The sequence below is a fragment of the Thermobia domestica genome, chromosome 4 (assembly GCF_964235325.1).
Source record: "Thermobia domestica chromosome 4, izTheDome1.hap1.1, whole genome shotgun sequence".
Taxonomy (NCBI): Eukaryota; Metazoa; Arthropoda; class Insecta; order Zygentoma; family Lepismatidae; genus Thermobia; species Thermobia domestica.
Window position 1 is genome coordinate 9,114,832 of NC_137457.1, and position 17,876 is coordinate 9,132,707.

Sequence of the window (17,876 nt, forward strand, 5' to 3'; positions counted from 1 at the left end):
ATTCAAATATCTTCAAATGAATAATACCGTAAAGTTAAAGTTACATGTTGAACAATTTTCTCTGAATAGTAGTAACAGAGTACTAGCGTCAGTCCTACAACTTTATTGTTAAACCTTGTATAAATCTGTACTAATGCATGTTATATAAATCAAAATACTTAAGCTATTTTTGCATGCTTAAAATAAACAGTAACAAATTTTGCTACTTAACGAAATCTCCCTAAAGTTACTTTTAAGAAAATTCTAAAGTAATTATTTAGTGTTATGCTGTAAATAAAAGTAATATTAAATATTATGATAAAACTGTTCATATTAACAACTTTCAAAAGTATGGAACAGTAGCAAAGTTTTAATATAATTTTATTACTGAAAATTAAATTTATTCTAACATTAGTATACAGCAAATGCTTTATATGCAATAATCATTTTTATGAGAAATACGACAATATTATCCTTTATTTTTGACCTAGTGTCAAGAAATAAATACAACCAGGTATCACCATTAGGTTTAAGGTTTTGATTCACGTTATATAAAACATTATTATGAACATTTAATAATATGTTTATTGTTGACTTTGAGAACATGCTAGTCTTATAAATTCAGCACATTTCATACAAAAATAAATGAATGTTACACGTTAATGTGATAAGAGTATATAAAGTATTACAATCAAGTGTTCGCAATATTTATGTTGCTCATTTGCTGTAAGCATCAAGTTAATGCAGCAGCTTTCTAACATTAAAAGTAACGTTCATTCAATAATTTGTACGTAGATCACATTTTAGCGAAGTTAGTGTACTTTGAGGTGAACAACTTCTGTGTTGCAAATGTCACTTCTTTGTTGATACATCGCAAGGGGAGGAAACGAGTCGTAGTTTGGAGTACGTAATAATACTATAGAACAAAACCCTTACTTTATCTCTGATTCTTATATTCTTGTACTGTATTCGAGTTTGTTCTAGAGCTACAAAAATTTCCGTTGTGTTGCTGCAGAAGGACTGCTAAAACGAATGGAATATTTGGTGACAACGTTTGTTTGATACACTATGGGACATCTCTCCTCCAACTTTCTTGAGTACAGATTGGATAATTGTTATCATTATTCGAAACACTTCATCATGACTATTGAGTCATAAGTTTACAAAGGAGCATGTTATGTTCAGAACTCCAATACTTTAAGACATACTTTGGCACTTGGGCCTTTGCTAATAAGGGACATCACCCAATTGTCCGGCTCCGATTTCAATGAAATTTTTATTGCTGATAGAGGACGTGTATTCAGTACTTGTGATGACAGAAATTTTTGCCATGGTGCATGTTTTCTATTTTTTAATAATTTTTAAATGTTGTGATGTGGTTAATAGAGATTACTGCAGAAGTCCCTTACTACCCTTTGTAAACTAAGTGTTAAAGAAAAAACAACCATGTAGATACATATGAGGCCTAGGGGGAAGTCGTCTGGTAAGTATGACCTTGACGGCAGCCATCTTGAAATCCACCATTTTGAATTAAAATCAAGTTTTTTAAATGGGAATACCCTAATATGATACATAATTTCGGGCTCGAATTTAATCAGGAAGACAATGGTGAAGTTAGTTTTAAGATACGCCTATTTGAGGAAAAGTTATAGGCATATTAATTTTTTATACTTACTATGTGCCTAAGTCCCTTACCTCCGCTTCTAACCCGCGTATTAATGATAATAAGTTGATAAAGTTTTCGGTAATACATATTAAGCCTAGATGGAAGTGATACGATAAGGGTATTGCGATTTGTCAGTTCATGAATAGTGTTGAGATAAGCATCCAGCCATCTTTCTGAATTTTGAAGACTTGCCACGTATTTATTAATTTCCTAGGCAGTGTAATTATTTATTTTAACCCAGAGTACATGAGAAACTTATGGACCTATGTGACGTAAAGAAATACAAATGAAATTATAACAAATTGGTATTTTACTAACACAAAATTATCAGGAAATGTAGCCTACATGTTGCGCAAACGACAAACAATAAAATGTTTTTAATAAATACAACTTTAAAGGAACAGCAGCAATGATAGAAAATATCAAAGAGACATAACATGACTTTTCCTACCACGCTGTTTGTACCATGAAAAAAATATTAAAACAGGTAACTTGTTTAAGAGGGTAACTTAATCGAGTTCCCGATCAATACTGATTATAAATTTTACAAACATGAACCATTGACAACAATTGACAACAAAACGAATGACTAGCTTAAATATTGCCATAGAAAATAAATAAATATAAAACAAAACAAAAGACCATTGATTTACACAACAATTATATTTCGTTTTCTTTTTTGAAGTGAATTTTCATTTGATTTCTCGTCTCGTCTAATAAAACCATTACAAGCTACGTCTTCGGTATTACTTGAGTGCAAAGTTGGAGTTGTTTCGTTGTGCGATGATTCATGTCAGTAAACGAGTTTTTGAAGGGCAGGTATAGGAAATACATAATCACATTGCCTAGGAAATTAATAATTACATGTCAAGTCTTCAAAATTCAGAAAGATTGCTGGATGCTTATCCCATTATTCATTCAACACTGTTCATGAACTGACAAATCGCAACTTTTAAAAAAAAATGTAATAAATTTAGAAAACATGAGCCAGGCAACAATTGCAAAGTGGCAGTTGGAATCTTGTGAAAATTAGGAGTGTTGCCAATTTGAAAGGTCGAATAATGTACATTTGGTGCACATTAGAAGAGTCCTAAATTCATACTGGTTAACTATAGAACGAAAATAAGCGTACCATTGGCTTTTGGAGAAAATTTACTATTAAAATTAGGTGCCACATGCTATGGTTTTCATTTTTCAAAACTTCATTTTAATTCAAAATGGTGGATTTCAAGATGACTGCCGTCAATGATACCCTTATCGTATCACTTCCATCTAGGCTTAATATGTATTACCGAAAACTTTATCCACTTATTATCATTAATACGCCTGTTAGTAGCGGAGGTAAGGGACTTAGGCACATAGTAAGTATAAACAATTAATATGCCTATAACTTTTCCCCAAATGGGCGTATCTTAAAACTAACTTCACCATTGTCTTCCTGATTAAATTCTAGCCCGAAATTATGTATCATATTAGGGTATTCCCATTTAAAAAACTTGATTTTAATTCAAAATGGTGGATTTCAAGATGGCTGCCGTCAAGGTCATACGTACCAGACGACTTCTCCCTAGGCCTCATATGTATCTACATGGTTGCTTTTTCATTAACACTTCGTTTACAAAGGGTAGTAAGGAACTTCTGCAGTAATCTCTATTAATCACATCACAACTTTTAAAAATTATTTAAAAAATAGAAAATATGCACCATGGCAAAAAAATTCTGTGATCACAAGTAATGAACATTTGTTCTCTATCAGCAATAAAAAAATCATTGAAATCGGAGCCGGACAATTGGGTGATGTCCCTTGTAAGTACTGTTTATCCCTATGAGTGTTTCGAAAAAAATAAGATATCGGGAGATCAGATGTATCTGATTTTCTAAGAGTTTCAAACACGTTTCCTCCAGCATTTGAAGTTAAGCTGCGTTCAGAACCAGATGCTTTCGTCAAACTTATGAAGACAACAAAGCACTCTTACTTGAGATATCGAGCTCACTTGGCAACGCCAGACTGGTAGTCGTCGAGCTTTTCCGTTTTTCCTGACACAAAGAGTTAAACCTACTGCTTCAGATCCACTTGGCTTAGGGTAATCAGTTAGAATTTTTCCATCAGAGCAAAAGTTCATCAACTATCTGGTTTTTCAACTATGACCAATTGTGGCTTTACCTTTCGCACAACAAATGTTACTACCTCACTCTGGTCCATCCAAAAAGTTACACTTCTTTGCATCTATATATTTATAGCTATCGATTCACACATAAAATGTAGTAGTATACAACCTTTCAAGTTTCATGCTGCCACTATCTGTACTGATGGTAGTGAACACTTATGACGGATTCGAGTGCATCGTTCAAGTTATATATTATTTATCTTCTCAATCATACGTTAGTGGGCAACATGGGAATTTTAAATCGTTTCTTTTCCTTGAGAGAGCTTTTCATGCTCTGATAAGGTCACTTCTTCATAACTGGTACTAGATATTCTGTCTTTGATCTTCCTCTTCCAGGTTTTCCTTATGAATTTTCTACTAACAACACGATGATCCAATCGGAGTGCGGAATAAGATGACCATGCACGTTGTTTCGTATTTTTCCTATTATCTTCATGATCTGGCATTCTTCATTAGCTTCTTTTAATACGTCGTCATTTCTTTTCTTTTCGGTCCATGATATGGGCAACATTCTGCGTCAACACCACATTTCAAATACTTTCAGCTTGGATATTTCAGATTTTCTCAATGTCCACGTCTCTGATCTGTAAAGCGCCACGCTCCATACCATGGTCTTAATAAATCGTCTTCGAATGTCCAACGACACATTTCTTGGTGTTAGCAATTCTCTTTTTCTATTGAATACATTTTTAGCCTGCGCTCTTCTTGAACTTACGTCTTTCTCACTTCTTTTGTCCGACGATATTAGACTTCCTAAATAGTTGAACGTCTTGACGTGTTCCGTTTTTTCTTCATCTAGCCATACTTTTGCACCTTTCTGTCCTCCTCCTGTGCATTTTATCACTTTGGTTTTCTTCTCATTTATCTTCATTTTACACGATTTTTTAGTTGGTTGTTCAAGTTTGAAAATGCTTCCTGCAAATCCCTTTTGTTTTCCGTTGTCAGTTCTATGTCATCAGCAAACCTTATTGTGCGGAAAACCTGTCCCTTTACTTTTACGGAAAACCTGTCTAGAATACATAATATAATTTTCTTTTTTATTTATATTTTCTTGGAATAGAAAAAAAATTGAAAACTTATGAAACTGGACCAGAGTCTTAACAGAATATTAACTTCACTCTTTTCATATAAGTTACCCTAGCTGGAAATTTGTAAACAACGTTTGGTACAGAATTCATGACGTTTAGGTCTCAGTCTTTAGAGTGCTGTATGCGAATATATATATAGGCACGTAATTGCTAAGACCTAAGATGTTAGACGTAAGTCTTTTATACAAAAGTGTTTCTTTGAATACCTTTGAGCATCCTCAGAAGTTTGTAAAAAACAATCGAAAACATCATATATAAATATATGCAAATGTTATCATTAATGCACTAGAATAAACTAGTAATTAGAAATATCACCTAATAATTTAAAATAGTATCAATATTACTGGTATAATATGTAAGTTAGAGTATTACATGATATCTCACTACCAATATCAATAATAATATAAATAGTAGTATTTTAGTATAATATGTAAGTTAATAATTTAAAATAGCATCAATAGTACTACTATAATATGTAGGTTAGAGTATTACACGGTAACACTTGATTTCATAGCAGAAAGTTACACATATATATTTGCAAATTCAGCTGTTCTTTTTTACTGGTTGATAACAAAGAAATAGTTATGTTTTATTTCTTTAAATATATATACAACAAATTTCATGCTGTTTATTTAGGTTTACGACATTGATGCAGAAACTCATTACAGAACATTTTTTTCGGAAGTTGACCTACTTGCACAATTAATATTTACAGGATCATGGGAGCGTATTATTAGTCTTGAATGAAGTAACCAAATATTATAGTTATATTATTGAAATATATTATGTAAATTAAGCCACAAATCGTGTAATAAAGTCTCTTGTCTATTTTTAATAACATTTTACGATACTGATATAAACATGTAGTGTTTGGATTCATTGTATATGAATTAATTGTTAAGGCAAGATGTTAAAAAATAACCGAAGGAAGACAATAAATGGATCTCGCGTTCCTTGTGGTACAGGTAGTTTAATATTATGTATAATATTAAAATGAATTGTTAATTAGTTTTAATATATTGATTAGCGGTATAATTGTTACAAACAATTGGTATGATCTATCAATGAAATTCTTATTTTACTGCGATGGTTATATGTTAATAGGGGTTGAATAGTGTTAGTATTGAATCTACAATTAGTTAGAATCTACAATTTGCAAGAATTTAAGCTGTTAGAATATAATTGTAACAAGATAAATAATTTAAAATATAGTCCAGATAATATAATCCAATTAAACTATCTTTTATATTATGTATAAACCATATACTGCTTTATATTTTCACTAAAAATATATGAATTTAAGGAACGGTGAAGGTAAAGACTGAAAATGCTTTCAAAAGTAGTGAAATACTTCTAAATTTAATGTTAGATATTCCACACTAATAGAAATACAGAACACATGTAGAAAATGCTATATATAATTTAAAAAGTAACCGAAGTAAGTACTATACAGTTCTGTGTACATTCTATTGTTTAGAACATATATATTCGTCATTACGTAGAGAATGAAGTTTACATCTAATTCTGTTTATGTAATGAACTTTTTTAAAATTCATTTGAACTCTTTCATTGGAGCGAGCCTGACACTAAAATAATACAAAATTTACCATTATTATTTTGCTTGTTTTTCATAAGACAAATTAAATAGTGAAATGCAACTTCCTACAATCATAAATAATGTTATTCTACAACAGAAAATATGAACTTGAAGAATTTTCAGTGTTGTTATTGATAGAAATTACAGCGTTGCCGGATAAACTCTTCCCCGAAAATCTAAGTTAAAGCAGCGACTAGAGGAAAGAAATCAAATGTATTCTGTGTAGGAATCAAATGTGTTTGTTACAAACTAAATACAACTATTATTTTAAACATAATTAACAGAATACCAAGACAATATGATTCGTAATCATATGCAGTTGAGATCGTTCCTCTACTCTCTGCGTAACTTAGATTTTGGAGGAATTGTTACTCTTGTAACACTGAAAATTCTTCAGGTTCATATTTTCTGTTGTAGAATAACATTATTTATGATTATGGAAAGTTGCATTTCATTATCTCCTTTCACTTATAAAAGCAAGCAAAAGAAAAATGGTAAATTTTGTTTATTTTTAATATGTCAGTTTTTATCCCGCTGAGACAATACTGAGAGTTTCTTGCATTTCGCATGTTTAGTTTATTCTTGTTAATAACACTCGCATTAGAAGAAGAGTTAAGCGTTGTAGAAGAAAAAGAAAAATAACTGTTAAGGAACAAATATGAATAAAACTAACTTGATTATACACAAATTGAATATAGTGATTACCATATAGAATTTATAATCAAATCAAGTATTTTGTTAGAAAATAATTTGTACATATCAAACCAAACTCAAAGATATATCCATTTTGGTTTTCAGGAACTGCAGTTGCACAGTCAGCTGCTACTGTTAACGGCAAAGGTGGCGGTGATGCTACAGTTCCAGGTACTGCTGGGTTCAGAGGTAGTGGAGGTGTTGGTGGTGTATCTGCTGGAAGTGTTGCTGGTGCTTCTGGTGGTGCAGGTTATGGATATGGTGGTGCAATGAGCGGAGCTCTAGCTGGCGCAGGAGCTGGTTCTGCTGGTGGAAGTGGTTATGGATCAGGTGGTGCAATGAGCGGAGCTCTAGCTGGCGCAGGAGCTGGTTCTGCTGGTGGAAGCGGTTACGGATCAGGTGGTGCAATGAGCGGAGCTCTAGCTGGCGCAGGAGCTAGCGCTGCTGGTGGAAACGGTTATGGATCAGGTAGTGCAATGAGCGGAGCTGCATCTAGTGCTTATGGTGATGGAAGAGGTGGCTATGGTAGTGCTGGAGCTTATGGTATGGGAGCTGGCAGTGCTGGCGCAGGTATGTTTCCAGATATTTTCCACATATACTATGTACTAAAGTAAAATGATGAGATACAATCAGAAGATTATATGGTTTGTCACAAAATTGTAATGATTCTGTGAAATATTTGTAGGTAAAATAATATACAAAACAGTATTTCTAAGCCTCTTGAATGACTAATGACAATATCAAGTTATACGTATCTTCTATGATACGAATCTAGTCTTTGATTCTTCGAGTTTCAGGTGAAACGTCAAGTGAAGAATATCTACTTCCGACCTTTGTATAATAAAACCAAGTTATGTTACCAGTTTTCCCCTACTGAACTGCAACATAACGTCGTTACATTATGTTAAACTATATTAATTGTTGTGTCCCTGCTTATAGAGAAGATTTTCATAAATATAAAAGCACACATCTATTCATCTGTTAACTATTGTCACTTAAAATTATATTATTATTGCGGTTATACTCGTGAAAGGCATGGGGTTATTGCGCTGTGATATTTTGTTTATCTTGCAAAGAGTGTCTACTCATTTTGTGTAAAGGTTCCACGTCAGTGTAATTTGACGTAATACTTATTAGACGATTATCTTTCCAAGTAACCACAATAAGCCGGCCAGGATTCATATTCATATATTCTATTGTTCATCATTTTTTTTTCTGTGGGAATGGGACATTGTTTTGTCCTAACAGTCTCAGTTCCATTCGTATCACGATGTGCGAGACCGTTTAATAATTTACCAGTGTTAAAAAATATCGAAAAGCAATTTAACCTTACTCCAAGAAATTTGCATTGAGGATATCTAAACTTTAAGGTGTCCTTTTTAACAGTAATAAATATTATTTGAACGGGGAAAATGGCTAGACTCAGACAAGGTTCCAAAGTTTTGGAAGATTCAATATCAAAATGTCAAATTGTGTATAAAACATATAAAATATCCTTCAAATTAGACGAAATGTACAAAATAACGTCGGTAATTTTGAAAGAGAACCTTTTCTCCTTGCGTACACCCCTACTGAACATGATATATCACAACTTATGGACAGAACACTAAAAGATACAAAATATGAAATACAATATTCTCAATTTGGAATCAATTTCCATTCCCTTCAACTTTCATCGTTAGCGATCCACTGCAAAAACAATTTTCAATTTTGAAAAACGTATAAAGATATAGTAAATGCTGTTATGTCAGTATTAACGTCTCATGTTTTGTGATTATAAATAAACAATTGAATGTAATATATGATCTATGATGAGAATAAAACTTACATTGAAACTTTTTTACATGCACTGTAAAATAAAATTTTATGGACTCAGGTTTCTTATTTTTAGCAACACTCCGGTGATTCTTCGTTGTTGCAAACCCTAAAACATGAAATATCGTAAATAGTTCTTGAGTCGGTTACGACCCACCTGGACATAAAATGACTAGTGGTCCTTAAGAGATTCATGTGTACATTACTTTAGACAATTAGAATGTGGCTACAAATATGTGTTGCACAGAAATATGTGCTTCACAAAAACGTTTCTAGTTTAACGCTCATAAGTTGTAGACAAAAGCAGGCATTTGATCAAGAAATGAATAAGTATAAAGTAACTGTTGGAAGAATAATGTGTGTGGAAACGGAAGAACTTTAAGAAAAACCATGAACATGCCATTTTCTCTATAAACTGACATTGCCTTGGATAGAATAGGGGATATCTTGCACCAGTGATAAGCTCGTGTCAATTTTTGTTACAATAAGAAGTTAACATGACATTAAGTTACCGCGTCAAAAAATGTTCTAAATCTTGAGAATCCCATGGTTCATAATCACAGAAACAACATTTTTTCATCCTCACGGAATTCCTCGAAGAAACCGTGTTTCAAAGTACTTTTTCCTTTATACATTTTGTACAACTTTCCATCGCCGAATTCAATGAAAACAGTCTCACTAACAACATTCAACTACTGCCAAAAATTGAAGAAAAATGAAGAGCAACACGGAGAATATATCGAGCGCCTGTAAATTTGATTGTTGATGCACGTTTAATAGTATGCGAAGACTATTTTTCCAGTAGTTTTTTTTACTATCTTTGTCGATAACATTTTTGAAGCCCCAACTTATTCTATGTATGAAATCTTATAGAAGGACTTCGTATTTCAACAAGTATCAGAGAAAAAAGTTTTTAGGTTGCGGGAAACTGTTTCCAAATATTGATTCCTCACCCTACGAAGGGAAATTATCCTTTTACTATAACCGAAATCAACCTAGTTGCGATCACTTAACAAAACTGAGATACCAATAGGTTTTGTGTACTTCAGTATATTTAATTTAATTTCATCTTTAATCAACTTTTTTAAAAAAAAACAATAGCTATCAAATTTACATATATCTTAAAGTTCGTTAAGACCTCTATACCTTTAATATTGACAAATTTTGTGTAAATTTCTGGGATATTCAGTGTCAATAAGCTGGCGTTATAGATTTAATGATACGTTTCCTATGTTATTTACATAATGTTATTAAGTAACACTTCTTGTATCAAGTTTAACTTTTATTACAGTATTTAGATACTGTAATAATAAATTATTCATTTCATAATGCTCAGATTGGCATCATTGAATAATAATAATAACTTATAGTACCCTATTAAGTAAATCCATCAAGGGTTTGAATTCTCCTCTAAATGTATTTCATATCTCTACATATCTAAATAACTCACATAATGTAAATTTCATGTGAAAATGTTATTTGATTAGGTGGAGGAGCACTTGCTGGAGCTGGTGCTGGTGCTTTGAGTTCCTCAAGTATTTTTGGAGGATCTGGAGGTCAGAATTTTAAAATATTGTGTTAAATTTCTTCATTATTTTTATTATTATTGTTATTAGTACAGAGTGTTTCACATAAAATTGGTACACCTCACGTATTGAATAATCATCTCTAGTTAAATTGCATGTGGCGTCACAACACTGTCTCAAAAGTTGTCTACACTGCATTTTATTTGAAAGTAGTTGAGTTGAGTTGATTTTGAGTTTATCGTCCCGTTCAGCAGCTAGGCTATATGAGATGTGGACCTACCGATTAACGTGGAATCCGAACCACATGAGCTCCCGCCCGAAATCGAACCCGGGTTATTTGAAAGTAGAGTGCAGCACTGTGTTCGTGTGTCAATTGCTGTCAGAAGTTAGTATTGACGTCTTCTAGCAATGTGTTATGTGTTGAACCAGTGTCTGTGATAACAAGGAACATTAGTTACAGAAATAGGACAGTTTGCATTAGAAGAGCGAATTGAAATTTTATGATGGCAATTCTCACTCAATAGACGATCTTAACGGAACATTACTAGGGAAATTAACAACACCACGCCTGCAGAAATACACCGTGTTGCCGGTAACTTCATCAATCGAGGTCGGCGATACCTGAATGTCTATGGTCACTACGTTTCCCATCTCTTATAAAAAGGTAACTTTTGAACGTTAATGTTATATTTTCATTGTTAATTAGTTCATTGTCGGTGATAAAGAGTTAAATGATTCTCGTGCGTGAGTCATAACGCTTTTATGTGGGACACCCTGTATTATTTGATTTATAATTTTGCTTTCACAAATTTATTGCTGTTTTGTAGTATAAATATCATGTAACAAGAAATATTGGATTAACCCTTATCCGGTTAACCGGGGCCTCCCAGACCCAGTAGCTTCATTTTTCTAAAATTTCTCAATAACCATACATATTTCGAAGACATAAAATACTGAATTCTTCTGCCTTTCGTCGAAGTTAAAATCATGAACATATCGAGTTGGTAAAGCTAATGTTTTTTTTTTTAATTTTAAAATCTTTTCCTGACGTAACCGGGCAACCGGGGCCTAGGAGGCCCCGTATAACTTTAGTGAAATTCCTGTCAAATATTAGATCAAATTGTCACATAATTATATATTGAACACGTGACTATTGTAACCTTTAGTCGGAACAGTATCCGGCAACAGACATTGAATTTTGAGTGTTCTGCACTTAAAATATATACTGGGCTTGACAGGCCCCGGTTGCCCGTTTACGTTACAAAAATGTCTGGACCGGATTTGCTATTCTGCTTGGCTTACAAAAGCGTGACCCGAAGTTTCGCTACTTGACAAAAATATATACCGGTACATTCTAGACTACATTCTAGACTAGTCTGAACAGTAAGTGACAATAGGCATTGATTTTGTGTATTCTGCACTTAAAATATATACTGGGCCTCACAGGCCCCGGTTGCCCGTTTAAGTTACAAAAATGTCTTGCCCGGATAAGGGTTAAGTTTTGTAAACCGAGAAAATTATTATAGAAAAATGTTGTATTTTAGTTCCAATAATCTTTTTTGCCTATTTTAATGATTTTTAAGTACCTACGCAGTAAGAAAACTTTTAGTATGATAGCCTGTTGTTTAAAAATTTAAGAAACGATAGAAATATAACATCACTTTAATCAAAATGTAAAACCGTGGCCTCATGATAAGCTACATTAACATGCAATAAACCGCAACAAAAGTAACTAATTAGGTCGGTGCTTTGAGTTAGAAATTATTAATTTCAGGTGTGAGAAAAATATTAGTAATCAGGTATATCGTTTTGTAATTTATCAGCACGTTACACGTACATAAAAAATGAATGAAATTTCTAAAATTAAAGTGTGGTATTGTGGCCGTAAGAACAAGACGGCCTTAGTGGGTGGTAATTGGAACAGTCCGATCAGTAGTATCCTGATGCTAGTGACATTGTAACTTAATGTATGTCCAATGATGTTGCCATAGTTTTGGTCCCCTTTACACCATGATTAATGACTTGCACATGCGGGTTTTTTCTTTGATTTTCCTATATAGAGAAGGGGGAAATCAACAAATATTGACCAACTTACCAGTATGTATGAGTCGTTCCTTCTCAACAGAAGAAGAAGTATTCTGTTGAAAGCAGGTTGAGAGTGTCAAATAACAAAGCAACACCAAACACTCGGAGTTTCCAGAATATTCTTTCTTCGCCAAAGCATTTAATACATTCCATTAATGTAACGGAGAAGATAAGCTTTTCCTTACTCTTCTATTCTCGCCGAGAGTTGCCGTCGAGTTCGAATTTTTTGGCAACATCGAATTTCGGAGAAAATATCTGTTTCACTACCATGTGGTGGCAGGAGAAGACTAATAAGTCAATTTGCTATATCATCCTCTAAAGCTTTTAAGCAGTTCCCTAAAGATTACATTCTTACTAATTATTCCAGAAGAGTACATAATCAATTAAACAATTTGTTTCTTTCAATACTCTTTAAAATATTGAGCAAGTATTTAAGAAATCTATTGTATTAATATGAAATCTATATTGGAAACCTTTATTTAACTGGAAAGGAAGTAAATGGAAAGTACCATATTTAGTATTAAATTTAACACTAACATCTAAATTTTAATTAACTAAGGTTAGTTTCATCTAGAGTTATTAGTAGACAAATATATATTTGCTTAGTGATTTAATTTAGAAATCTTTAACCCTAATTATTAGTAAAATGTTTGTAAATACGCATATCATAAGGTAATATATGAGTACGTTTTATAATAACAAAACAGTAAATTATCTTTTTGTAGCTGTATAATCTTCCGTTAAAATTAGTAGAAAGAGGATTATTTCGAATTGCTTTCTTTTATTAGTTGGGGATATTGCGTTAAAAGTTAAGGAAATACAATAGTGTAGATGATGCACATTTTATTATTTAAAATAGGATGATAAACATATAGAAATTTAAAAGAAATATGACAGATGTAGTTTTAAATTAATAATTTGTTACAGATTCATATAAAAATAAAATATTTATATATTTGCACTAAAAAGGGAACTTTTTCTGGTGTCAAACGAAATGTGGAACGAGACTATGGTTAATCGATTTTTGTTAGTGAACACGAAAATCCATAGGTGGGAGAAACCGTCGATGGCAACCGTTTCGTACTTATTGGGGAAGAGTAGGGGCACTGGCAACACAACACCTTTTGGATAATGGGGCAAAATACGGAGCTAGTTCGATAACAACATGCGTAGATGCAAAACATATACTACAATGTAACATTATTCGACAATACTCTGGCAAGTGAGGGCAGAGGCGTAGCAAGTAACTACTGAGGAGGTGGCGGGTACTACAAGTAAAAATGACTATATAATTGAGGAAAACGAAGAAGCAAGACTTCAGAGGAATGGTACAATTACAATACATGATCAAGTAATGAACCATAAAACATAAAACAGCCTCTAGACGACACCGTTAAGTAGAAATGTAAGGAAAAGAGCTATGGAGGGGATTTTCCGTAGGGTCCGGACCCTCTCTCTTCGTAACGTTGAATGTGTACGGAGTGTTGTATACGTGTAGGCATTCATTTTCATATGTATATAATAATGGTGATGACGGCATAAAACTAAGACAACAATATACGTCCCTGTGTGAATGCACTGTAAAGTTCAGTATACCGGTATACATTGAAAGAACAGTTCAGGAAGGTGGGGAGCCTTTGTCCCTTTGCCTTTCTTGTATCCACATGTGTACTTGATCATGTCCAGTTCTGGTGTTCGTACCTTCTATGGAACTTTTCTCCTACGTTTTACTCCACGCTTGCCGGCCCTTCTGCTCTGTCGTTATATGCTACGCCTCTGCCCTCCATTGTTAGAGTATTGTCGAATGTAATGCCGCATTGTACAGTCACCCACGTAGGTACCTGGACCCCTGACTGTTATAATTCAATTACTTGGCGACCTGGTACTTGGAGTGACTGTAGTGTATATTTAACTGCGCATCTATGCATATTTTCATCGAACTTCCGCCATATTTCGTTTCATTATCCACAACATGTTTTGTCTTCAGTGCCCCTACTTCCCCCCATAAGTAAGGAATGTTTGAGACCGAGGGTTTTCCCTGCCTATACATTTTCGTATTCACTAACACAAACCGATTGACCATAATCTCATTCCACATTTCGTGTGACACCAGAACATGATTCCTTACAAGTATAAATATAATCTGTTTAAATTTACCTCCAGTTTAAAGAATTAAAGGTTGCTAACAATGTTAATAGTTATCTACTGGAAAAATCCTACATTTACGATAAATTTCTTTACAGTACACCAATTTAAACTAACTAATTACTTCAGTGTTACACGTTGCCGACAATTAACACTACACTGCTCGCGCGGATTACTATTGTAGTCCAGTGGGTTTCAGTTTTCCGGTATCTGAGGGTTGACAGCACTTGTGACCTTGAGCAGTCGTCTACCTTCCTCCCCCATTTCTAGAACACCATTAGTCGATTGATAGCACCCAAAGTCAACGCACTGATGTTATACGGATTGTTATTTTCGCATGGACTACTATTGTAATCCGTGCGAGTACTGACGTGATAGTTTGTTTTCTAGCTAACGTTTTAACTTTTCTCGTTTTGAATGTATTATTTCACATTATTCACTCAAATATATGTGATATATACGTTAATTTAAAATGTCAGAGCAAGAACAGATACGACAGTGGCTATCAGAAACTGAAAGTGACAAAGAAAGTGTTTTGAATATAGAACACTAAGATGAAATAGAGGACTATGTTGTCGAGTAGTGTCTCTGAAGAAAATGGTAGTGACGATTTGGAAGAAATAGAAGATGAAGAACGGAATGGTGTTATCGAGGCAGACAGGTTTTACGGAGAATTTTACATTCGAAAGGGCAGAATTACCAGATGTTATATGATCCAGTGCACCCAAGAAATACACGAACACAGCTTCATAACATCATACCTACACTGCATCGTTATTACTCCATAGAACAACACTAAATTTGGAGTTGACATATTGGACAAATTGTGTCGCCAGTGTGATACAGCCAGGAATTCGCAAAGATGGCCACTCACTCTCTTCTTCCACGTGTAAAACGTTGCTGAAGTAAACGCTCTCATTGTTTTCAAAGCAAATAACAATGATGCTATGATCAACCGTAGAGACTTCCTGCAATCTGTGAGCTATGGAACTTATCGAACCTCTTTGTGGAAGACAAAGAAACAAGAGTACCCGAAAAAGATGTTTCATGTACAGTAAGTGAATCTGCTCTCACTACAAGCACACTCTTTGCACTGACTCTTATGACTGAAACACCCAAAATTTTGCCTACTTTTGACCTTGTTTTTAAGGGTAAAAGTTAAACTTGCAAACAATTTAACAACTTCTTTTTATTTTTATAACAGTTTTTAAACTTTTAAATGCAAATTTCCTCTTTTATTTCAATTTTTAATCAAATAGCAAGAAAATAAACGAATATTTACAAAAATTTGGTAAATTGCATACGCATTCTAAAGTTTTGGCTTCTAATCCTTTTTGTGCATTAAAAAACAAAATGTTTGCACCGAAATTAGTTCTTTATTGCTTGTGAAAACCCACAAAATAATGTAAAAGAATACCAATTGAATAAACTCTAAGATATATGTATTTATCAAGTGGACTACAATCGTAATCCGCGCTAGCACTCATGTTTCAACAATTTCATGCGAGTACTGTAGTGTTAAGTATGGATACATATAAATATACTAAACAGATACACCATTTTCAAGTCTATTGTAAGTTGTAGAATAAAATGAGAGATTTTTTTATTCCAGGATAATATGTTCTTATGTTATCACAAAAGAATGGTTTCACATTATTTATTTTATCTCTTTCAAATCTTAAGTTAGTTTGAAAGAATAGTGTATTTCCTTAATCTTCAACACACAATAATTTTCAGTTAAACAAATGATTTTAAAGAAAGTATAGCAATTAGTGATTGCAGCAACGTTATGTTAAGAACATCTTTTGTTCATCTTAAATTCAAATTTGTTACCTTCACAGCTTCAGCTAATGACGTCTCTGATGGATATGGTACGTATATCTGCTTCTTCTATCTGGGAATCCTGAGAGTTATTAAAAGTTTGTCAATCTTAAGATCCATTCGGTAATATAGTATGATCTCTACTCTAAAACTAAAGTAAAGTCTCCCTTTGAATACAACAATATTGACAAATGCAGAATAACTACACATATTGTTTTGTCTCTTGCAGTTCAAATCGTATAATTTTTAATAAAATATAAATTTAAGTCTGGTTTCCTATAGTGAACTAATGTGAAGCTATATTACCAATGCATATTTTAACTGAATTTTATTCAAGTTCTCCGATGCTAACCTATACATTATTTGATAAAATTTATTCTTTTTACAAAATGACTTAATTAAGATTAGTTAAAGATTAGGTCATAATTTGAATTTTTTTGAGAAGAATTTAAATAGAGTTTTAGTTTTTCTTCAAGTTTTGGCGTAATATTTCGAATCTAGAAAACAGTGCCTCAGTTTTAATTATTCTTGCATTTTTAAGGAAAAATATAAAATGTTTCATTATATAAAGTTATATTGCTTAGATCTTATAACATTGCCATAATTTTAACACTAAGTATAGGTAATAACTAAGATTATTTAAGAAGTCACACCAGAACTGGAGAAGTATAATGCACTTTTCAGAATTTATACATTAAGTTTGAAACATTCATTTAAAATTATCTTTTGTAATGAGGTATATTTTCATGAGCATTATAAACATGTTTATGTTAAATGATAAAATTTGAATAATCATAATGTAGTTCATAGCACATAAAGCATTAGTTCAAAATGTCAAGAGCAACTCATATTATAAATAAACGATTGAGTTTTAACTACTGGAACAAGGTGGTAGTTTTCAAGATTACAGTAAAGGGTCCAAATGGATGATTCGAGTTGCGGGATGATACATAGTGCGCCTGATAGAGGATATGAAAATATGTGTATATGCAAAGTTATAGCGACTGAGCGCCTGAAGAAACGGAGAGGGAGGAGGTCAAGTTTGGTGGGAGAAGGGCTATGCTAAGTTATAGAAATACATCAAATAAACTATTGAATCGTAAAAATAGTGAAAGATAGACAATTGAAACGAAGGTAGTTTCACATATTGGCAAAATAAGCATGGGCAGAGTAGATCACGAACTTCCGCCGCCATCTAAAAATCCAACATTTTGAAATTGTGAATTTTTTGAAGTGGAAAGGTAGCCATGTGGCATATATGTTAAGACTGCGTTTTGATCAGGAATGCAATGC

General features: G+C 33.1%; 1 protein-coding gene across 16 annotated transcripts in view; it reads left to right on the forward strand.

Moving 5' to 3' along the window:
* The window catches only part of LOC145683702 (uncharacterized), a 414,104-nt gene that overhangs the window by 365,276 nt on the left and 30,952 nt on the right, over positions 1-17,876 (forward strand). For all 16 annotated transcript variants that reach the window (XM_081755116.1, XM_081755122.1, XM_081755125.1 and 13 more), the window contains 3 exons: positions 7,297-7,761; positions 10,494-10,562; positions 16,604-16,633. In XM_081755116.1, the coding sequence (XP_081611242.1) occupies positions 7,297-7,761; positions 10,494-10,562; positions 16,604-16,633 (564 nt within the window). The remainder of the gene's footprint in view (positions 1-7,296; positions 7,762-10,493; positions 10,563-16,603; positions 16,634-17,876) is intronic.